General features: G+C 45.3%; 1 protein-coding gene across 2 annotated transcripts in view; it reads left to right on the forward strand.

Moving 5' to 3' along the window:
• Positions 1-285: 285 nt before the first annotated feature.
• itga9 (integrin, alpha 9) overlaps positions 286-25,423 on the forward strand; it is a 493,651-nt gene continuing 468,513 nt past the window's right edge. The window contains exons 1-3 of one of the 2 annotated variants that reach the window (XM_078216645.1): positions 286-635; positions 1,090-1,217; positions 12,614-12,720. In XM_078216645.1, coding sequence (XP_078072771.1) covers positions 460-635; positions 1,090-1,217; positions 12,614-12,720 — 411 coding nt within the window. In that variant the 5' untranslated portion in view covers positions 286-459. The remainder of the gene's footprint in view (positions 636-1,089; positions 1,218-12,613; positions 12,721-25,423) is intronic. The other variant, XM_078216646.1, reaches the window with a different exon arrangement.

The raw sequence follows: 25,423 nt of genomic DNA on the forward strand, positions 1-25,423 counted from the left end.
TTTTTTCATTTCGATTTGTTTCAAACAAATGACATCTAGTTTGGGATGAGGTTTGAGTGGGAATCTCACAGCGACATCTCCGAAAGCTTTTTTAAAAAGAAAAGACCGATGTTGCAGTTTGTGAAAGCGAATGGTTAATTCTCCAAAGTAAGACAGGCTGGAGAGACAGAGATGTATTTTGACAGGAGCCGGTGTGTGGCGCTCTTGCTCTCTGTTTAGATTGTGCTCAGTCCACTCCCAGTTCATCAGATGATCAGAGGGTAGAAACTCTGTCCCTCTCTGCAGTATGAGAGAGTTTGATCAGAACTTCTGATCGGAGACCAGCCACACTGCCAACTTTGTAGATTCTTTGCTTCACCTTCAAGATTTATTTGTATTGCCCCAGAGAGTTTACTGATTTTCACCCGGACGCCTGAAGAAACTGCTTTAATCCCCCTCTTGCTTCTGATCAAGAGGGGAATGGATGGGCTGCATGGAGAGGATATGAAGTTGTTGAAACTCTGCGTGGCTTTAATTTGCTTTGGGTTGGTGCATTCGTACAACATTGACCTGGATCACCCAGTCGTATTTCGGGGAACCAGTGGCACTTTCTTTGGATATTCCGTGCTGGAACATTTCCACGACAACACCCGGTGGTGAGTAGGACAAGAAATGTCAGCGAGATAGAAAGCAGCATTGCATTTACTGCGTCTGAAACTCCAGCTCCTTTCTCTCTCTCTCGCATGTAACCGTATTAATTGGGGGAAATCCCAGTCCGTGTAAATATAATTTCCTTGCTGTTTAATGAACAGATTCCTCTGTAGCTGATTTATTTGTCTGATAATGTCATTCCGAAGGTAAAATGACTGCTGGCTCGGGACCAGTTTGATAAGGAAACTCACGGCCCCATGTACTGAGTAATTTCACTGATTTCAGCCAGAAAAGGCCAGAGTCACCCAATCTCTAACATTTTTAAAGAAATATGCATTGACTTTGTCGAGAATGACTAGCAGGGACTGCTGAACTCTTCTACCTGCGTTTTACCATATTTGGGATGTGAAAATGCTTATTTTAGACAGATTTTCTCTCCCTTTGATGTATTTTCTGCAGGATTCTGGTTGGGGCCCCCCAGGCTAATTCTACTTATAGCTCGTCTGTGCTGTCCCCGGGAGCCGTGTATAAATGTCGAATTCACAGTAATCCCGAGAAGAGATGCACAGAGTTGGATCTGGGTCGAGGTTAGTCTTGTTTACTCTCACTCTTTTTTTGGAATTTGGTTTCCTTCCTGAATTATGACGGTGCAGTTTGGATGAAAGCTTACTCCGCAAGATGCAATTTCCCATCAATCTGACAGTTAAGAGTACACACTGGCGCTGTAATGAAACAATTCTACTGCTGTAACTCTGGAGAAAGCTCCAAGTACTTTTTTTTAAAGAAACCCATCGTACTATTTACTTGTAGACCCATAGCCAAGTGCCCCATCCTGTGTATGGGAGGTGGAAGAAGAATTGGTGGTGATAAATTTAATGTAAAATGATTTCAAGTAAGGGCAGGTTCTCGTCTCCTGAGTTATGGTCTGTATATAACGGGATTAATGACATGGTTAGACCAGTGCTCTGAGTAAATCTGCTTGTATCAGTCATTGTGGAGGATTCTGTATCTCCCAGCATTTAGCACCTACATAAACTGTTCTGTGCTGATAAATGCTCACCCTCACTCTCACACACACTAACACACAATCATCCCTTTACCATACAGAGCACATTTGACAATCATACAGCATTCTTTCAAAAGGATGAGACATTCAACAAATTATCCTGAGATGATTTTGGAGGGAATCTTCATATCGTTTATAAACGACAGGTACAGCTTTGGTCAACAAAGCAAAATGTTGCAGGATTGAGTGCATTTAAATGAAGTGTCAAATGACACCATGGGCGGGTGAATTTAAGACCCAACCACTCACTCAGAAGGCCCAATGGCCCCTCATCGGCCCTAAAACTTCTACCATCAAAGGTTACTCCATTCAGGCAGTAATATAAGAAAAGTAAATATGTTTGTTAATCAGACATTTATCAAAATATTTTGTGAAATGAATACCTGAAGCTTCTTAATTCAACCTTTAATGAAAAGATTTGGTGATGGATCATAACATCTTCAGGGCATAGAGTGTAAAGCCTGAATCAACACCTTTTACATATGAGGCCCTGATTTATACTCAGTTGTGTGCATTTGGCTTAACCTCCTGAGAAAGAGGCGTCATTGCCTTTCAGAGTGTTTATGAGCCGATAGAGCTCCTAGGGCAGCCAGGTTAGTGTTTCGTAAGAACCTTTCCTTGGAGCTGGGTAAATATAAACCTTCTAGAGCTGTGATGGTTCCTGCAGAACAAGGCAACATTTATTGCTCATTACTAGATGTTCTGACATTAAACGTATATTGCATTTGAAACCACATACGTCATTTGTGCTTCCTGCAAAGAAACATCGCTGTGGAAGTTAATAAAAACAGAAAGTACTGGATAAACTGAACAATCTGACAGAGAAACAGAGTTAACTGGCAGCACAGTGATTAGCATTGCTGCTTCACAGCGTCAGGGACTCAGGAGATTGTCTGTGTGGAGTATGCACATTCTCCCTGCGTCTCCGTGAGTTTCCTCCGGGTGCACTGGTTTCCTCCCACATTCCAAAGATTTGCAGGTGAGGTGGATTGGCCATGCTAAATTGCCCCCGAGTGTCTCAAGATGTGTAAATTAGGGGGATTAGTGGGTAAGTGCAGGGGTGGTCCTGGGTAAGATACTCTGCCCGAGAGTCAGTGAATTGATGTGGCAAATGGTCTCCTTCTGCACTGTAGGGATTCTATGATATTGAGCTCATGTTCACCGTCTGTGCAAATGCTGGGGAGTCGCAGTTCCTGTGGCCCACCCCCCTCCAACTAACAGCCGGTCCCTGACATAACCATCCCCCACCCTGCTGATTAGATTGGGCTTCAGTTGCGGAACAAGATGACAACAACAGCAACACTTGATCGAATACCTGTAGCTCGACAGAAAATGGAAGCAGCAGAGGGGTGCAGTTCAAAGGACCCAGCATACAGAGTCTACAGGCAGAGGATAAGCTTCCTCAACATATCCAAACAACAGTGTCTTAGGAGGTTCAGAGTGTCTGGACAGGTGGTAACAGACACTTGCAACCTGTTGGAGCAAGATAAGTTGCCAGTTGGGTCCTGTGGCCATGCTTTACCAATGGCTCTCAAAGTTATCACAACCCTCAACCATTAGCCTTTGAATCCATCCAGGGATCTGCCCGAGTCATTTTCAGGATCTTGCACTCAGTGGCACACAAGACAGGTGACTAATTTTTTGTCTGCCAGGACTGCAATCATATCAACTTTGTCAGTCAGAGAGGAAAATGCAGTTGAGACCACACCAGATCGACTATGATATTATTGAATGACGGAGCATGCTTGAAGGACCAATGAATGAGTGAGCATTTGCATTTGCAGTTCTGGCTGGCTTCCTAAGAGTGCAAGATATCAAAAAATGCCACTTGTGGAATTCAGTTTGTCATAGATCATCCAGGAGGAATCAGCAAATGCAAGGGTTTGTACATCAGTGTACAGCTGGTGTGACCACAGAGCAAACTTCACGCAGGTTCATGCAAGATTCCCGATAGCTGCCGTGCTGCTTTCATTCTGTGGCAGTCTACCTTTCTTGAAGCAATATTCCAGGCTCGTTGCTTGGAGGTTCAAGATATCCACTTAAAACACAGTTGATGACACATCTCAGAAATACAAAGAATGAGGACCTGGAGTGCTACAATGAATACCACATGAGCATCACCCAAAGTGTCACTGAATAAGTGATCAGAGTGCTGAGGTGGACTTCAGGTACTTGGACAGATCTGGAGACATTTTCAATATGTACCTGCCAGGATCCCCAGAATGATCATGGTGCGCTGCACTCAACTCAATATTGTGCAGCAGTGAGGTAGGGACTGCAGTGGAATCATAATGCAGAAGAGGAGGTGGGTGATGATGTAGGCAATGCATGACCAGTAGCATACAGAGATTCCTTATTGCTGGATCCGCTTGGGTTACAACAGCCCACTCATCTAACAATCTCAAGCAAAAAGTACTTTTTTCCCATCCTAATGGCACTGACACTGAAGTCTTGTAAGTAACCAATTTTTTTCAGATCCCCACACTGGTCACCATTGATTCGGGTCTTCCCATTTGTCATCCCATAATTAAAAGAGTTACTTGCCAACCATCAATCAATAATGGACAGGTCAAGGGAGAGGGACAAAATAATTATTTGTATCTGCATCAAAAAAACAAACTAGACTTAATATTACAGAGTTTGTCTGCATCTTGAATGCATATTACGGTGCAAGTACAAGTCACCCTTTTCTTAACACACTCGTGTATGACGCAACAACCCCTGTGGCTTCAGCAGAGGTAGAGGCCGGCTGATCACATCCCTTCTCTGACTGCTGGGATGGTTTTCACTGAGTTTTGGAGCATCTGATGGTCCTGCCAAAGATTGCTGCACCTTCACATAGGCAGGAATAGGCTCAATCACTGGAACATGAGACAATAAGTACTGACTATTCTCATCCAGAAAGCCAGTTGGTGAAGGTTAAATATTACAAACAATCCTGGAGTGAAACTGGGACTCACAATCTGCTGATTCAGAGGCAAGAGTGCTACCAATGGAGCCATTGTTGAAACTTAATAATTAACTCAACTACTCTTAGGACAGTACTTACACCTTGAAGTGATGATGAATGTAATGGGCAGTGGAATGTATATAGATGGCACAAACCAGTGTTATGTTCCCTGGTAGAGAGTCGAGGGGTGATTTGATTGAAGGTATATAGGGGAACAGGTAGGGCAGATAAAGAGAAATGATTTCTGCTGGTTGGGGAATTTAGAATTCGGAGGCACAGTCTTAAAGTGGAGCATACCTTCCAGTCGTTAAATTAGGAAAATGTTCTCCTGACTAAAGGGTAATTGAAGTTTTAAGCTCTCTTCCTCACATGACAATTAATACTAGATCAATTGTTAACTATAAATGTGAGATTTATAGATTTTTGTTAATCAAAGACATTGGGGATATGAGGAAAAGTTGGGTGGCATTTGGAGTTAGAACAACCATGATCTCATGGAATGGTGGGGTAGGTTTAAGGGGTTAAATAACTTCCTGCTGTGCCTATATTCTTAAGTTGAACAGATTTTGTCCCCCACATCTAAATATTTATAACTAATAAACAAAAGTCTTTGTTGAAAGTGAAATAGAGACTATTTTTAATTTTGCTATGATTTTTCTCCCGGTTTGCTTAGAACTATGTTCAGGCGATTAATCTTTGACTCCTGGTGACTTCAGGTTGATCTTGGAAGTTTGGCAGTATTATTTTGTGCACATATGACTGTTGTGTCTACATAACAGTAGCAATTAAGGTAATTCATTAGCTCTGAAGTGCTTAAGGACATTCCAAGGATATGGAGGATACTATATAAAACACAAGATACTATATCATACACAAACCTTCGATGTAGCAGGGCAGGTTGATTAGTCTGTGAACAGAGGCATATTGGATACTTGGCTTTAGAAATATATGCAATGGATGCAAAAACAAGGGAAGCATGGCAAACCTTAATAAACCATGTTAGATCTCAGCTGGATCATTGTGTCCAATCCTGGGCATTGTATTTCAGAAAGGATGTCGAAGCTTTGGAGCAGATGCAGAGCAGATTTATTACAATGGTGGTAAGGATGAGATTTTAGATATATGGAAAGACGAAAGCAAGGTTTCTCATTCGAACCGGGAAGGTTGAGGAGAAAATTGATTGTGGTGTTCGAGTAGATGGGAAGAAGCAGTTTCTAATGATTCCAGATTTAACATAATTGGCAAAAGTATCAGGGGTTGAGGAGAAATTATTTTTTGCTGTGACTTGTTAAGACATGGAATGCATTGTCTGAAAGAAGATTCAATAATAATTGGATTGATACTGTAATGGAAACATTTGCAGAAAAATGGGGGGGAAAACAGGCATGTGGGATGAATTGGACAACTAGGCCAGATAGCCTCCTTTTTGTGCAGCGAGAGTTTGACTTTATATGAATCTATTCTTTTACACAGCGATATGGCTCTGCAATGTTTGAAATAAAAGCGAGCAGCTACTTTAAATATTGATTCCTTTTTGCCGTAATCATTCAAGTGAGCTTTGTGAATTTGTTTTGATTCTATTTATTTTTTTAAATCTTTGCCTCACTCAAATTGTCTGCTCCTTTCATTACCCCAAATTATTTCAGAGTTCCTGCCATGCTTCTGTAAGCCAAAGGTTAGGAAAGCGCTTCTGCTGAGTTAACCCCTGATCATCACTCCTGCTGGATATATGGGCTCGTGTGCATTTGTGCTTTAACAGCATAACTGAGATTAAGAATTTACTGAAAAGTGACAAATGCAAAGTCGTCTTATCATGAATGTGATAGATCTTCTGATACAGCCCACTGAGTTCAAAGTTAATTTATATGAAATATTTGAACATTTATTTTCTTATCGTTAAGTTTCCAACTTGTGTTGTTAAAATTGCTTAATTCAAATGATTGAATTTTCTTTAGCACAAACTAAGGGCAGCAAGGTGGCACAGTGGTTAGAGCACGGCTGCCTCACAGTGCCAGGGACCTGGGTTCAATTCTGACCTCAGGTCACTGTCTGGCTGGAGTTTGCACATTCTCCCCGTGTCTGCGTGGGTTTCCTCCCACACGTGAAGATGCCGGCGTTGGACTGGGCTAAGCACAGTGAGAAGTCTCACAACACCAGGTTAAAGTCCAACAGGTTTATTTGGTAGCACAAGCCACAAGCTTTCAGAGCGCTGCCCCTTCATCAGGTGAGTGGGATTTCAGTTAACAAACAGGGGATATAAAGACACAAACTCAATTTAGAAGATAATGGTTGGAATGCGAGTCTTTACAGGTAATCAAGTCTCAAAGGTACAGACAATGTGAGTGGAGAGAGGGTTAAGCACAGGTTAAAGAGAGGTGCATTGTCTCCAGCCAGGACAGTTATTGAGATTTTGCAAGCCCAGACAAGTCGTGGGGGTTACAGATAGTGTGACATGAACCCAAGATCCCGGTTGAGGCCGTCCACATGAGTGCGGAACGTGGCTATCAGTTTCTGCTCAGCAATTCTGCGTTGTCGTGTGTTGTGAAGGCCACCTTGGAGAACGCTTACCTGAAGATCAGAGGCTGAATGCCCGTGACTCCTGAAGTGTTCCCCAACAGGAAGAGAACACTTCTGCCTGGTGATTGTCGAGCGGTGTTCATTCATCCGTTGTCGTAGCATCTGCATGGTCTCCCCAATGTAACATGCCTCGGGACATCCTTTCCTGCAGTGTATCAGGTAGACAACATAGACAATGTTGCAAGAATATGTACCGTGTACCTGGTGGCTGGTGTTCTCACGTGGGATGATGGCATCCATGTCGATGATCCAGCACGTCTTGCAGAGGTTGCTGTGGCAGTGTTGTGTGGTGTCGTGGTCACTGTTCTCCTGAAGGCTGGGTAGTTTGTGGACAATGGTCTGTTTGAGATTGTGCAGTTGTTTAAAGCCAAGTAGTGGGGGTGTGGGGATGGCCTTGGTGAGATGTTCATCTTCATCGATGACATGTTGAAGGCTCCGGAGAAGATATCGTAGCTTCTCCGCTCCGGGGAAGTACTAGCCAACGAAGGGTACTCTGTCTGCTGTGTCCCGTGTTTGTCTTCTGAGGAGGTTGGTGCGGTTTTTCGCTGTGGCGCGTTGGAACTGTCGATCGATGAGTCGAGCGCGATATCCTGTTCTTATGAGGGCATCTTTCAGCGTCTGGAGATGTCTGTTGCGATCCTCCTCATCTGAGCAGATCCTGTGTATACGGAGGGCATGTCCGTAGGGGATGGCTTCTTTAACGTGTTTAGGGTGGAAGCTGGAGAAGTGGAGCATCATGAGGTTATCCGTGGGCTTGCGGTACAGTGAAGTGCTGAGGTGACTGTCCTTGATGGAGATGCGTGTGTCCAAGAATGCAACCGATTCTGGAGAGTAGTCCATGGTGAGTCTGATGGTGGGATGGAACTTGTTGATGTCATCAAATAGTTGTTTCAGTGATTGTTCACCATGAGTCCAAAGGAAGAAAATGTCATCGATGTATCTAGTGTATAGCATCAGTTGAAGGTCCTGTGTGGTGAAGTGGTCTTGTTCGAATCTGTGCATGAAGATGTTGGCATATTGAGGTGCGAATTTGGTCTCCATGTCTGTTCCATGAGTCTGGATAACGAACTGGTTGTTGAAGGTGAAGACATTGTGGTCCAGGATGAAGCGGATGAGTTGTAAAATTGCATCTGGAGATGGGCAGTTGTCGGCGTTGAGTATTGAGGCAGTTGCAGCAATGCCATCGTCATGGGGGATGCTGGTGTAGAGTGCCGGACATCCATTGTGACAAGGATGCTCCTGGTTCAACTGCTCCATATGTGCTGAGTTTCTGCAGGAAGTCCGTAGTGTCGCGACATAAGCTGGGGGTTCCTTGTACAATGGGTTTCAGGATGCCCTCGAAGTAGCCGGAGAGGTTCTCGCACAGGGTCCCATTGCCTGATGCGATGGGACGGCCGGGTGTGTTGGCCTTGTGTATCTTCGGGAGGCAGTAGAGATCTCCAACGCGGGGAGTACGTGGGATGAGAGCACGGAGGGTGCTCTGAAGGTCTGGATCAAAGGTCTTGATCAGTCTGTTGAGTTGACGCAACGCCATCCACGCTCTCAAGACCAACCGCAACATTATCATCAAATCAGCAGACAAAGGAGGGGCCACCGTCATACTGAACAGAACGGATTACTGCAAAGCAGTCAGTGTACCGACAACTGAACTACAGACGGTTACCCGCAGATCCGACCAAAGAACACACCCGTCAACTCAACAGACTGATCAAGACCTTTTGATCCGGACCTTCAGAGCACCCTCCGTGCTCTCATCCTACGTACTCCCCACGTTGGAGATCTCTACTGCCTCCCGAAGATACACAAGGCGAACACACCCGGCCGTCCCATCGTAACAGGCAATGGGACCTTGTGCGAGAACCTCTCCGGCTACTTCGAGGGCATCCTGAAACCCATCGTACAAGGAACCCCCAGCTTATGTTGCGACACTACGGACTTCCTACAGAAACTCAGCACATATGGAGCAGTTGAACCAGGAGCGCTCCTCGTCACAATGGATATCTTGGCACTCTACACCAGCATCCCCCATGACGATGGCATTGCTGCAACTGCCTCAGTACTCAACGCTGACAACTGCCCATCTCCAGATGCAATTTTACAACTCATCCACTTCATCCTGGACCACAATATCTTCACCTTCAACAACCAGTTCTTCATCCAGACACATGGAACAGCCATGGGGACCAAATCCGCACCTCAATATGCCAACATTTTCATGCACAGGTCGAAGAAGACCTCTTCACTGCACAGGATCTTCAACTGATGCTATACACTAGATACATCGATGACATTTTCTTCCCTTGGACTCATGGCAGACAATCACTAAAACAACTATATGATGACATCAACAAGTTCCATCCCACCATCAGACTCACCATGGACTACTCTCCGGAGTCGGTTGCATTCTTGGACACACGCATCTCCATCAAGGACGGTCACCTCAGCACTTCACTGTACCGCAAGCCCACGGATAACCTCACGATGCTCCACTTCTCCAGCTTCCACCCTAAACACGTTAAAGAAGCCATCCCCTATGGACAAGCCCTCCGTATACACAGGATCTGCTCAGGTGAGGAGGATCGCTACAGACACCTTCGGATGCTGAAAGATGCCCTCATAAGAACAGGATATGGCGCTCGACTCATTGATCGACAGTTCCGGCGCGCCACAGCGAAAAACCGCACCGACCTCCTCAGAAGACAAACACGGGACACGACGGACAGAGTACCCTTCGTAGTCCAGTACTTCCTCGGAGCGGAGAAGCTACAACATCTTCTCCGGAGCCTTCAACATGTCATCGATGAAGACTAACATCTCGCCAAGGCCATCCCCACACGCCCACTTCTTGCCTTCAAACAACCGCACAATCTCAAACAGACCATTGTCCGCAGCAAACTACCCAGCCTTCAGGAGAACAGTGACCACGATACCACACAACCCTGCCACAGCAACCTCTGCAAGACGTGCCGGATCATCGACACGGATGCCATCATCTCAGGTGAGAACACCATCCACCAGGTACATGGTACATACTCTTGCAACGTTGTCTACCTGATACACAGTAAGAAGTCTCTCAACAGCAGGTTAAAGTCCAACAGGTTTATTTGGTAGCAAATACCATAAGCTTTCGGAGCAATGCTCCTTCGTCAGATGGAGTGGTCTCTGTTCTCAAACAAGGCACAGACACAGAAATCAAATTACAGAATACTGATTAGAATGCAAATCTCTACAGCCAGCCAGGTCTTAAATTCACAGACAATGTGGGTGGAGGGAGCATTCAACACAGGTTAAAGAGATGTGTATTGTCTCCAGACAGAACAGCCAGTGAAATTGTGCAAGTCCAGGAGTCAAGCTGTGGGGGTTACTGATAATGTGACATAAATCCAACATCCCGGTTTAGGCCGTCCTCATGTGTGCGGAACTTGGCTATCAGTTTCTGCTCAGTGACTCTGCGCTGTCGTGTGTCGTGAAGGCCGCCTTGGAGAACGCTTACCTGAAGATCCAAGGCTGAATGCCCGTGACTACTGAAGTGCTCTCCCACAGGAAGAGAACAGTCTTGCCTGGTGATTGTCGAGCGGTGTTCATTCATCCGTTGTCGTAGCGTCTGCATGGTTTCCCCAATGTACCATGCCTCGGGACATCCTTTCTTGCAGCGTATCAGGTAGACAACGTTGGCCGAGTTGCAAGAGTACACCCACCCACATTGTCTGTGCATTTAAGACCTGGCTGGCTGTAGAGATTTGCATTCTAATCAGTATTCTGTAATTTGATTTCTGTGTCTGTGCCCTGTTTGAGAACAGAGACCACTCCATCTGACGAAGGAGCATTGCTCCGAAGGCTTATGGTACTTGCTACCAAGTAAACCTGTTGGACTTTAACCTGGTGTTGTGAGACTTCTTACTGTGCTTACCTCAGTCCAACGCTGGCATCTCCACATCATGACTACCTGATACACTGCAGGAAAGTGTGTGCTGAGGCATGGTACACTGGGGAGACCATGCAGACACTACGACAACGGGTGAATGAACACCGCTCGATAATCACCAGGCAGGAGTGTTCTCCTCCTATTGGGAAACTCTTCAGCAGTCACGGGCATTCAGCCTCTGATCTTCGCGTAAGCGTTCTGCAAGGCGGCCCTCATGACACATGACAACGCACAATCGCTGTGCAGAAACTGATAGCCAAGTTCCGCACACATGAGGACGGCCTCAACCGGGATCTTGGGTTCATGTCACACTATCTGTAACCCCCACGACTTGCCTGGGCTTGCAAAATCTCACTACTGTCCTGGCTGGAGACAATAAACATCTTTTTAATCTGTGCTTAACCCTCTCTCCACTCACATTGTCTGTACCTTTGAGACTTGATTACCTGTAAAGACTCACATTCCAACCATTATCTTGTAATTGAGTTTGTGTCTATATGCCCTGTTTGTGAACTGAAATCCCACTCACCTGATGAAGGGGCAGCGCTCCGAAAGCTTGTGGCTTGTGCTACCAAATAAAACTGTTGGACTTTAACCTGGTGTTGTGAGGCTTCTTACTGTGTTCCTCCCACAGTCCAAAGATATGCGGGTTAGGTTGATTGGCAATGCTAAATTGACCCTAGTGTTAGGGGATTAGTTGGGTACATATGTGGGATTACGGGAATAGGGCCTGTGTGGGGTTGTGGTTGGTGCAGATTCGATGGACAGAATGACGACCTTCTGCACTGTAGGAAGTCTATGAAACACCACTTTCAATTAGTGGGACTAAATTGCAATTCCATCCATTGCCACCATACCTTCATGTGTAAGACTAGAAATGTTCATATCATTGTCAAACATTTTTAGATTTGGGAAGGTAGTGGTAATGTCGCTGAGCTTGTAATCCAGAAGCTCAGGCTAATTCTCTGTAGATATGCGTTCAAATCCCACCATGGCAGCTGGATTCAATGAATAAAGTCTAGAATATAAAGCTAGTTTCAGTAATGGTGACCATGGAACCATTGCTGTTTGTCATAAAAAGTTATCTGGTTCGCTAATGTCCCATAGGGAAGGAAATGTGCCATCCTTACTGGTCAGGCCTACATTTGATTCTAGATTCACAGTAATGTAGTTGTCTCTTAACTGCCCTCTGAAATGACCTAGCAAGCCACACAAGTCATGAGAGTTCAAGAGAGATCGATAACAAATGCTGGCCTTGACAGTAACCCGCGCATCCCATCAAAGAATAAAATCAAAATAATTAATTTGCTCAGAATCAATGGGGCATTTTGAGCTTAAGACATTTTTGGTACGCCTGGTATTTTTATCTAGGTGTCATTAATTTGTTTCACAATATTTTTATTGACAGAAACTCATCATCATTAGGATTAACATGGAGTGTGATAATTGCTCTTGAAATTCTCAGGTAATCAACGGGGAAAGACTTGTGGCAAAACTTGCAAAGAGAACAGGGACCATGAGTGGATGGGAGTGAGTCTGTCCCGACAGGCTGGAGGTAACGGCAGTGTTCTGGTAAGACGATTAACTTTCTTCGCATTTGGGCAAATTCAAACATCCTCCCTGTTTATATCTGTCTGATGTACTGTGGTCTCTCATTAAAACAGTGCCCCAATCTGTTCAGATTGTGTGAAATGATAAGTGGCAAAGCAGATAGCATAACCTCTTCCAGGAAGAAAGTGTTATCAGATGGTGAGGACCTGTGTAGTTGTCAACTGAACTTCCTAGCAATTTATTAAAGAGGCCAGTGGTCAAATTTCTAAGTATATGATTCCTACACTTGGAATGCATAGATGAACCTTGTGGACTGGAAAGCAGTAGGGCAAATTTAGACAGAAAAGATACGAACTGTAGCAGGGTGACTGAGGACTGGTCGACCTGCTACATGCTGATAAAGCATCTGGGCCCTGAGATCTTCCCTTTTAAAGATATGCATCTAGAGTTAGGGGTCATTAGGCTTGAGAGTCTAGGTGGGAGTTGAAGAGTTAATTGTTCTATTGTGTGATCTAACCTTTTGTTATTGGCATTCAAATGTGTTTGGAACTGTATTAATAAAGGATTACTGTCTGTGAAAGAAAGAAGGCTGAAAGCACAGCGGCACGGTAGCACAGTCGTTAGCACTGCTGCTTCACAGCTCCAGGGTTCCGGGTTCGATTCCTGGCTCGGGTCACTGTCTGTGTGGAGTTTGCACATTCTCCTCGTGTCTGCGTGGGTTTCCTCCGGGTGCTCCGGTTTCCTCCCACAGTCCAAAGATGTGCGGGTTAGGTTAAAAAAAAATTGCCCCTGAGATGCGTAGGTTAGAGGGATTAGCGGGTAAATATGTGGGGGTAGGACCTGGGTGGGACTGTGGTCAGTGCAGACTCGATGGGCTGAATGGCCTCCTTCTGCACTGTAGGGTTTCTATGATTCTATGATTTCTATGAAAGACGGTGGGCCTGTGTAAAAGGGCAGTCCCCCAGGATTCCTGATTTAGGCTTTATTCAGAAATAAGATAACAATGTTAAAAATATCTCCAAAGCTCCAGACCCATAAAATTCAAACAGAACAATTTAGCAACTGGAAAATACAAGTGCAAAAAAGATTGTGTTGTCTGGGTTCTGAGAGCTGATTGCTGCATATGGGCCTAAGTTGCAGTTTGACACTTCTTGCCCAATATAATGCTCAGCATCCATCCCACAAACCACATCATTAAAACAGATTAATTAGTCATTCATTTCGTTACATGGCTTCTCTGTTCAATGAGATAAACCCTTGCTGCAGGCACGGAGCCTTTATTTTCAATGGTTTGGTAAAAACCATGTTGAACCTTCCTTCAAAGTGATTTGCATTGAATTCTTTAATTGTGAATGTTGTAATGTACCTTGCTTTGTGTTATGCTTCTAGCACTATACTACGATCAATGGTATTACAAGTCAGAAATGATCCCAAGTTTTAATATTTATGGGATTTCATGCCTTAATTGTAGTCATTTTAAGATTGATTGCACTGAGCAGAGTCTGCCCAGGAGCAATGTGTAAAATTGTCTGTGACCCAACAAGAAAGGAAAAGGCTTACATTTTATATGTAAACACCTTTCACATTCTCGGGGTGGGAATTTCCGGCCGGGCTTGCCCCAAAACCGGAAAATCCCATCCAATATCAATGGACCTTTGCATGGTCCACCCCCCTCCCCGCCCCTGCCCACTATGATTCCCATGGCAGGCGGGAGGGAAAATTCCCATCCCCCCCCCCCCCCCCCCCCCCCCCAGGATGCCCCAAAGCACCTTACAGTCAAAGAAATGCATTTAAAATGTAATCACTATTACAGTGTAGGTATTGTTGCAGCTATTTGCCACACCACATGCTTCCACAAACAATTACTAGGTATGATGTTGGTTCATGGAATAAATTCCGGAAGGATACCATAGAATTGCTCTTATTAGAATAAAGTAATGGGATCTATCTACTTGAAAGGTTAAACAGAGCTTTGGATTAGTTTCTGATTCAGAAGACACCACCTCCAACATTGCAGCACTCCCTCAGTACTGCACGTCCTGCATGAAATTGTCAGCCTAAATTATGAAGTATTATCACTCTGTGTAAAGCTGCTCAGTACATCCAGCCATGAAAAACTGTTCAACAAGCAATGTTGGGCTATCATGGACATCATCTAATCTAGATTTGTAAAGCACCACCCATGCCTATCAGCGTTGTTTCCTGTATTTATTATTAATGTCAGTGATCACTGTCTGAGGAGCGTGCCTCTGGCTCATGGTCTGACTTCTTAAGGTGTACTGCATTCTGAAGGGGTTTTATGGCTTTAAGAAGCAGACAGTTCCAATGTAATGGCTGGTTATATTTTAACCTTGTTGCAGATGGCAATATACAGTTCCCTAGTTAGGACACCCATCTCATTCAGAGAAAAGCAGTAATTAGCAATGATCAGGTAGCTATTCCCACTCTGGCAACAGTTTGTCAGCAAACAAAGGTGCTCAAAGGGAATAGACTGGGTGTGGCTTGTTATATTCCAGAAAGTCAGGCAGGTGAAGGATGGAACTGGAGCCAATCTTTACCCACCTTTCTACATTACAAGATGTACCTTCTCAATGAAGAACCACAGGTGTGATCTTTCCAACTTACTGCATCGATCGACTGGCAAGCCAGGAAAATAGTGCGCGAGGCTTTCGCGCTGGGCGTGAACCGGTCACGCACCGAAAGCCATCTTCCCAGACCTGTTTTTGGGTGTGAAGCTGGTTTAAATATTAATGACATGTTTAGTATGAAAATCTCTGCTGGTTCCCACCAATGGGACCCAGATGTGATAGCCATGCCGGGAGGTTCGGAGGCCATTGAAGCCCCCAGGTGGTCGGGGACATTGCCGGGCAGTGCCTATGGGGCAGTGTCAGCCTGTCACTGCCCACTGGGTTAATGTGGTTTATTCATTTAACCCATTTCTGAACTGATTCAAATGTATTATATTTATACCACTGCTTCTTAATGCCTGATTGACTACGTTGTGAATAACTTTTGGTAGTATGAAGGCTGTGATTCTCCCAAATAAAATGTAAGTGCTGCGGGAAAATCAGTGCATTTCCCACTAGTGCTGGCAGCGCTACTGAGGCAGGATTTAATAAGTTTAAAACTGAAAAAAATGCCACCATGTGAATCACGCTGGACCCAATGCGTCAGGCGTGAGGCTCCTGAATCACGGATTAGCTGACATTCAAGAACACTTCCTGGTTTTTCTTCTTGAAGAATGACCCAGTCTCTCATTAATGCAGGAAGCATTTCATCTTAGATCCTTTATGAGACCCATCGTTTGGACTTACAACTGTGGATTTACCTCTGACAGTCTCTACTGCAGCAAGAACTTCCAAAAAATAATTGAAGCCTGGAACTGAATTGCTCACCTTGCCCACCACCTGGATCTTCCAGTCCTGACTAAAGTCAATGGACTTCTGGCCGGCCTGCCGCATCCCCCGTGATGGGCCCTGCAATGCTGGGGCTAGAATATCCTGGTGTCTTAATTTTTCTTTGACACATTTTTTTAAATTTAAAAGCTGTGGACATATGAAGCACTTCAGATCCTGACAGTAGCGTTCTGAAACAGTGTGGCCTTTAGTTATGAATGTATAATATCACATTCCCTAATGGGTAAAGTACTCTAATGTATTTCAGCACTTAAACTATATTGATCAATGTTATGGTCAACTTTCCTTTGCAGGTGAAAGTCCTGTAGTCAGTTATTGCAGTAAAACAATATTGTACAGAATCTGTAAATGCACAGCAAATTCAAAACGCTTGCAAAAGAAATACCAAGTTTCTGCTATTCTCAACCTCATTCCCACCTCCACAAAGGGATGAAAATCTTGGACTCTGGGTAGCAATTCCTCAAAGTGCTACTCATCACCAGCAGTGCCTGATGAGGAAATTCAATCCTCAATGTTTTTGCACTAACTCTGCAAACTACATTGCCCTCTGTACCGCCATCAAGCAAGACTCTCCTCCAGAAATGAATTCTCCCATTCTTTTGATTCTTAGACTAGAATCATAGAATCCCTTTATTGCTGAAGAGGCCATTCGACCCATTGCATCTGCACCTACTCTCACCCAGTATCTTAACCAGGCCCTCTTCCTCCATCCTTTCCCTGTAACCCCACACATTTACCATGGCTGATCTATCTAACCTTGACATCTTGGGACACTAAGGGGCAATTTAGCATGGTCAATCCACCTGGCCTGTACAAATTTAAGGTGTGGGAGGAAACCAGAGCACTCGGAGGAAACCCATGCAGACATAGGGAGAACTTGCAAACTCCACACAGTCACCCAACGCTGGAATCGAACACAGGTCTTTGGCGCTGTGAGGCAGCAGTGCTAATCACTTGTCACTGTGCTACCATAGAACTTCTTCAATGATGAAATTATTCTGAGCAATCTTGTTATTTTACTGTAATCCTTACAGTTTATGGCCAGTGTTAACACAATTTTCTTGTCACACAGGTTGGATGATTTAAATACAGTTCAGTAACTGTCATGTATATCTAGGCCAGAATTTTCCGCTCCATCACAGGCGGTGTGTTTTAGGTGACTGGGGGAATGTGTAATTGAAGGGACAAGATTCCCTCTGGGTTCCTGCCCGCCCTGACCATGCAATGATTTTACACTGGGTTGGGCTAGGCCTCAGACAGGAAGCCTGCTCTTGCCCCAGTTGCGGCCCTTAAATGGTCAATTATTGGCTACTTAAACACTGTTTCCTGCCCAGCCTCAATATTTAGACTTGTGTGGGAAAGCTGAAAATCAAACGAGTTACATCACGGTGGAAAGGGAGTGGGGGAGGGGAGGAGAGGGAGAGGTGGGGGGGTCCCTCCGTCAGCAGTCCCTTCTGAAGACTTCCTCCTGAGTGAAAGGTGGAAGATCCCTGAAGCCATTTAACGCTCATTTGGGGACGTTTACCCCGCTGACCGAGACTTTCAGGACCTCTTCCTTTGACATTGCCACTGATGTGCGCGTGCGGCACGTGTGTGAATATATAATTGGATAATGAGTGCGTTTACAATGCACAGTGTGGTGAACACCTTAAGAGAAATGTGAATATGTTAAGGCTGTATGATTTAGTACACCCTACAAATGATTTCCATGAGTGTGGGCGAGAAGGTGATCTCATAAACTAATACATGTGGCATCCAGAACATTAGATGTTTGTTCCATTGTACAAATTGAAAAGTATGCATTGTTGGATGTTTTCCACAACAAATGAATTAATACTATTTCTGATTCACCTTCCATGACATGACACACAGGGGAAGGGAGGTCAGAGAGCAGGAGACAATTGGACTAGAGTGCACAATCTTAATTTTAAAGTCATACATTATGTTATTTTATAGCATAGAATCAGAGAATTCCTACAGTGTAGAAGGAGGCCATTTGGTCCACCTCGTCTGCACCAACTCTAACAGAGCATTTTACTTAGGCCCCCCACCCTATCCCCGTACCCCACTAATCCCCCTATCCTACTCGTCTTGGGACGCCAAGGGCCTGATTTTACCATTTTCATTCTAAGTGCCGAATCTGGGCGTAATGCAGATCCGACTTAGAAATCTGCTTTCAGGCGCCCCCATATGCTCTCAGTCATCTCCAGTCCCATTCGTGCTGTGGGCGGGGCTTAGCGCAGCCGAAACGATCAGAGCTCTGAACTGCGCATGCGCAGTTGGAAAAAATTTGAAAAAGCGCGCCCGTGTCAGATCGCTCCCGGGCCGCAGAAAGCGGAGAAAGCGGCCCGGGAGCGAAAAATCGGGAGCGAGGGTGCACACACACATCACTGTCCCCCTTATCCACCCCCCCACAACCCACACACATCACTGTCCCCCTTATCCACCACCCCCACTACCCACACACATCACTGTCCCCCTTATCCACCCCCCCACTACTCACACACATCACTGTCCCCCTTATCCACCCCCCCCACTACCCAGACCGATTGCCACCCCTGTCCCCCTCCCCTCCCCACCGATCGCCCGCAGAGTGGCAGCGGACCCCCCTGCCCCCCCACCAGAGATCCATCTGCCCCCCCCCAACCAGAGATCCATCTGTCCCCCCCACCACCAGAGATCCATCTGTCCCCCCCTCACCAAAGATCCATCTGTCCCCCCCCCCCCACCAGAGATCCATCTGCCTCCTCCCCCCACCAGTGAGCGATTGGGCCTCCCCCCCGAGATACATCTTACCCACCTCCCTCCTCCCCCGCCCCCCCCCCCCCCCCCCCCACCCCCCAGACAATGATTTGGCCTCACTTCCCCCCCCCTTCCAGAGAATGGTCTGGCCTCACTCCCCCTCCCCTCCAGAGGAACATCTGACCCGCCTCCTCCTCCCTCCCCACCAGACAATGATCAGCCCTTCCCCCCATCACCAGACAACGATCAGCGCCCCCCCCCCCTCTTGCCGCCCCCCCCCCCCCCCCCCCCCCCCCGGAGATACATCTGACCCGCCTCCCCCCCCTCAACCAGACAACGATCTGGCCTCACTCCCCTCCTCACCCCCAACCAGAGAATGATCTGACCCCCCCCCCCCCATCACTGATCTGAGTCAGAGAGCCGTTGGAAACACTGAACCCGCCCTTCAGAAGCGGGAGCGTCCGTTTCAGACTTTTATTTAGCAGGTCCATTACGGCGCAGTTCTGGATTGGCAAATGCCCGAATCGAATCGCCGCCATTCACGGGATTCGGTAAAGTGGCAATCTGCGCAGATGCGGGTGCGGATCGCGATAATGGCCTCTCACCGACTTTACCACGTTTTCGTGCCCGAAAACGGGCGGGAGGCAATGGTAAAATAGGGCCCCAAGAGTCAATGTCTCAAGACCAATTCACCTAACCTGCACACCTTTGGACTTGTATATCCATCTCATTTATCCATAATCATTTTCCGCATTTACAATGGAAGTTGCATATCTTAACCTTTAACACTGATTATTCAAAGGTAGTGGACAACTACAAGAAATAATATTCACGGCTAACAGAATGCTGATCTTTATTTCAAAGGGAGTGAAAATTTGTGATATAATTCTATAAAGCTCTGGTTCAATGTTTTTAGAGCATTTTGTTCACTTTTGGGCCCCATGCCTCAGGGAGTATATTAGACTAGGAGATAGAAATCATAGAAACGCTACAGTACAGATAGAGGCCATTTGGCCCATCGAGTCTGCACCGACCACAATCCCACCCAGGCCCTACCCCCATATCCCTACATATTTTACCCACTAATCCCTCTAATCTATGCATCCCAGGACACTAAGGGTCAATTTTAACCTGGCCAATCAACCTAACCCGCACATCTTTGGACTGTGGGAGGAAACCGGAGCACCCGGAGGAAACCCACGCAGACACGAGGAGAATGTGCAAACTCCACAGCGACAGTGACCCAAGCCGGGGATCGAACCCAGGTCCCTGGAGCTGTGGAGCAGCAGTGCTAACCACTGTGCTACCGTGCCGCCCGTTCAGCAGGGTCCAGGAGAGGGACTGCCCACAGTGCTAATCTCCTTTGGGAGACTAGGCATTGGCAGCACTGGCACTTTCTCAAGTGGCTGTCTCACGCCTCAATGTGCTTGCAAGCAAGTGCACAATGGCCGCTCTGCTCCAGCATGAAGTTTTAGCAGAGGAGGAACGCCCAGGCTGAAAAGCAACACATTTCCAACCCCCACTTTGCTATGCATTCCACTGAGGCCAGCTTGGAATGTGTACCACCAGAGGGAAAATGCAAGGTCGGTGTTAGTAAAACCCCAACACCCGAGCTCAGCCTCGATCCTTTCCCTGCTGACCAGCACTTGGGGTCCGTTCTGTCTCTGCTTCCTAGGTGAAGAGGCAAGAATGGTTTTATTAGTTAACTCTGCTGCCGGGCTTATTTAATTGTCACTTTTATTAATTATTAAATGATCAATTTATTGATTCTTTTTGCTCAACAAGTTGTTTACGTTTTCTTCATACCTGAACTGTGTTTTTTTTAATTCATGCTTAACGTTGTGCCAAACCAGATCTCAGGCAGCTGCTGCTGAGTCTCTTTCTGAAGGGGAATGAGAGGCTCACAAGAAATCTCGTTGCTTCTTGCAAGGCGGGTTATTTATGTTCCAATAGAAACAGGAAGTGTTACAAATGCTCGGTGTGTGTGATGGCATCTGTGCAGTGAGGTTAGTAACCCTTCGTTAGGACGAGTGTAGACCATAAACCTCAAGCGTTGATTCTGTTTCTCCGCTGATGCTGCCTGGTCTGCTGAGTATTTCCAATGTTTTCTGTTTATATTTCAGCAGCTGTAATACTCTGCTCTCCTATTATATGCTGCTTGCTGGGCATTTGTAAGTGTGGTTGGTTTCAATTTAAAATGAGCAAACATTTATCACTCAATTCAAGGTGTAATTTTTCTGCTAACAAAGCCTACATGTGTGGACAGAAATAGCAGATTATTGCAGGTGAATAGTTTGGTGCTAATTCACAGGAAGATTTTGCAGTTTTTAAATTTGGAAGTGAAACCAGGAATCATGCATAATAGAATATGTCACCATTATTTCAAGAAATTGGCATTTGTACTTGGGATTGCTGTTTGTGGTGCTTGTGAGGTTCAAACCTTTTGGATCTTGCTGCCTGGATATTGCACAGGGCCAGGTTCAAAGAAGGAGAGTTGGTTGCAGAATATGAATGACCAGGTTGTGTCTAATTATCTGATAAAGCCAAGTAAAGTTAAAGTTTATTTATTAGTCACAAGTAAGGCTTACATTAACACTGCAATGAAGTTGCTGTGAAATTCCCCTAGTTGCCACACTCCGGCGCCTGTTTGGGTCAATGCACCTAACCAGCACGTCTTTCAGACTGTGTGTGTGGGGGGGGGGGGGGGGGGGGACTGGAGCACCCGGAGGAAACCCACACAGACACGGGGAGAACGTGAAAACTCCACGTCATGGTTGTAAAGTGTGTCATTATGAAACATGAGATTTCGATGGGCTTTATAAATAGAAGCATAAGTACAAAAGCCAAGAGGTTTTTTTTAAACTTATGACTGTATGCAATTTGCATGTTCTTGCTGTGTCTGCGTGGATTCTTTCCGGGTGCTCCGATTTCCTCCCACACCCCAAATATGTGCAGGCTAGGTTGATTGGCTTTGCTAAATTGACCCTTCATGTCCAGAAATGTGTAAGGGGATTAGCAGGGTAAATACATGGGGTTACGGAGTAAGATGCTCTATCAGAGTCAGTGCAGACTTGATGGGCCGAATGGCCTCCTTCTGCACTATAGGATTCTATGATTCTGTATAAAACAACCAACCCCCACTGTTACTATGGGTACCTGAAGAATGTAAGGGGGAAGGTAAAAGGTGAGGGGGTGGCGCATATGGAGCTTGGAAACAGGCGAAGCACCAGACCCATAATTGTCTCTCCCAGTGCATATTCAGCAGCACAATACTTGGGCTAAAAGGGTTAAATTATGAGGATAGGTTGCATTGACTGGGCTTTATCCCCTTAAGTATAGAAAATTGTGGGATGATTTAACAAAGTTGTGAAGGTAGATAGAAAGAAACTAATGCCTCTGGGGAGTCCAGGATAAGGGAGCATAACTTTATAATTAGAGCTAGGCCATTCAGGAATGCTGTCAGGAAACACTCCTTTACACAACAGCTAATGGGTATCTCGAATTAGCTCCAAACTCAACTGAAAATTTCAAAACTGAGATTGATCATTTTGTGTGAGGCAAGGCTATCAAAGTCGGCCAGTGGAGTTAAGATACAACTCAGCCACGACCAAGCTGAAAGGTAGAACAGGCTGGAATAGTTTCTTTGTGTGTTCCTGCAGCCTCTTTTCAGTGGCAGTAACTGCATTGTCTCCCCTGCTAATGGACTGTATTTACAACATGACAAATTAACATGGGCACTTTCTGTATCAATGTCAACATAGTCATTTATAATGGTGAAAGTCGACAACAAGAACTTGCAGATTTAAGACGTTTGATGTATTATTGAAAGATATGCATTTGTTTCAATCACTTGCAAATCCCAAAGCAAACAAACGTGATAGTAGCTGTTGTCAATATAATTCCTTTTCTATGAAATGTTTTTAGGCAAATGATTTCTTATTTCTCGGTTCCAAATTTACAGTATCTTGAGTTTCAACATCTGGCATATCAGTAAACAAGTGACAGAAAAAAATCTGACACTTGAAGATATTGCCCAATAAACATTATCGTGTGACCAGTTTCAACTCCAGTGAGATTCTCAAATGAGGAGAAATATCATAACTGGGAGATTAAAAAAAAACTGTTACACACACGCTGGCAGAACCCAGGCACCTTTGAGTTCACTTATTTTATAAACCTCTCTTTTTTGACACAGTGAACAGGAATGCTGAGGGTAGAAAGGACATTTTCTGAATATAACTCTGCTTTTAAACCAGCAAGATAACACTCACTTCCCTCCGGTGGGATGGTCCAGTCCCGCTGATCGTGAGCTGCCCGGAGGGTGCGAACAGGGAACCATGTTGATCAGTGGTGAGACTGGAAGATCCTGTCACCAACCAATGGCAGGCCACCCCTCACCGGATGTGTTTCTTTAATACAATCTCTTGTTTGTCTATTTCCTACAAAGACTCAGGTTTGATTTTAATTGCTTCCAGTTAAAAAAAACAATGGGGGTGGGGGTTTGAAGGAGATGAGGGAATGCTCCATTGAAATGAGGCCTGTCACTTAGCCGCTCTGATCTTGCTGCCTTCCTGCTGTATCCTGAGGTTCACCTGAACAGACAAACAGGACCCCCACAGGAAGTCAGCTGAGACCATCTCTAAGTATTCCAATCGAGTCCTGACTATGTCATCAGGACACAATTGCAATATTGATCCAAAGTCTGAGTGGCAAGGAGTGCCAGTTTCCTTATCAGGCCAGATCTATCTAGAGGGGGAGTATGGGTCAGAAGAAGCCCAACATGGTAAGTTTAAATTTCCTTGTGGGTCTGGAATTCTGCACTGGGCCTTAGACTGAGGCCTTGAGCTTCTTTCTCCATATCACATCTAGAACCCACCTCACCATTTACCTGAGTCTTAACTCAAGCTTCTGAAATCCTGCTTCTACCCATTGAAGGTTCAGGTATGCCAGCAAAAATATTTACAATAATAGGATCTCCCCGTCCCCTGGTTATGGACAGCTTTGTGGTACACATGCATTGCATCCCCACCTCTGTTAAAATTGGAACTCTGTTTATTTCATACTAACTCTCTTTGGTATAAATGATTTGTGTTTATTGAGTGCAATGTGTCTCTCTTTATTTAGTATAAAGTCTACATGTTTTCAATTTAGATTCTTTCACAAGTCTTTCATTGAATCCAGGACAGTAACAATCCTGTCATGTGGTTTGGAATCCCATTTCTTGGCCTTTCCATAAACATGGACTTAAATGATACAACTTTCATTGCAAATACTTCTGTTTTGTAGTACAACTGCACCACAAAACATCAGTGTGCTGCCTGCAAATGGAGTTTTCAGTGTTGAAAATTACTCTGGCTCTTTCCTTCCCTAAATATCTACCGTGCCACTTTTAAGCAGTTGCTTGTGCTCAAGGCAACACAAGCTTTCAAAGTTCTCTATCACCGACTTTAGCCTGGTCCCTTCTACCTTGAGACTGTAAGATATAGCGTTTGGATTCTGTACAATGCTGAAATCCCATCGACATATCTTAAATTCTTCAAATGACATTTTGGATGATAGTGTGACCAATTAGCTCACTGGACCTGGAAGCAGGTGGAAGCTGAGCAACTGCTATGGAAAAATGTCTGCTGAAAATATCCTTTTGAACAGGCAGCTGCAGATTTTTCAGATAGCCCTATGAACCTTCGATCCAGAAGCCACTAATACAGTAATGGTGCATCCAACTGTTGGATCAAAGTAACCCAACAATTTAAACTACTGTCAGAAAGGGAAGAGACAGAGCTGCCAGATTTGCTACTATGTAAATACTAACACATGCCATTTATAATGCATGCGGTGGAATTTATATAGTAACAAATATGTTACGGCAGATCTGGGTGGCATAGTGGTTAGCACTGCTGTCTCACAGCACCAGAGACCAGGTTCAATTCCGGCCTTGGGTCACTGTCTGTGTGGAGTTTGCACATTCTCCCCGTGTCTGCGTGGGCTTCCTGCATGGGTGCTCCATTTTCCTCCCACATTCCAAAGATGTACGGGCTAGGTTGATTGGCCATGCTAAATTGCCCCTTAGTGTCAGGGGGATTAGTAGGGTAAATACATGGGGTTACGGAGATAGGACCTGGGTGGGATTGTTGTCGGTGCAGGCTCGATGGGCCAAATGGCCTCCTCCTATGAACAGATCTATAATTCATCTTTATATTTTGATGAATCGAATGGTCTTGGGAAGGGCTGGTAGAAGGAGTCAGCAGGGTTGCCAACATTCCAATATTGCCCTAACAATCCCTGGAATGAAGGATTAATTTCCTGGCTACCACTGTGAAAAACCCAGGAGAAGAATCTAAGGGATATCAGTAATAATGTTTTTGTCATTGTTTAATAGTTATAAAAATATTGAAGATGAGGGGAGGGTAGAAAGGCTGTCCAACATGAAGAGGTCATGTGGTGACACCTCAAGTTGACAACCCTAAAGGGGAAGGTGTGGAAGGTTGGGGGGGGGGGGCGGGGGGGAGAGACATGAGACGTGAAATGTCTGCTTTCAGATCAATACCGTGCTATGACGTTGATGG

The sequence above is a fragment of the Mustelus asterias genome, chromosome 7 (assembly GCF_964213995.1).
Source record: "Mustelus asterias chromosome 7, sMusAst1.hap1.1, whole genome shotgun sequence".
Classification (NCBI taxonomy): Eukaryota; Metazoa; Chordata; class Chondrichthyes; order Carcharhiniformes; family Triakidae; genus Mustelus; species Mustelus asterias.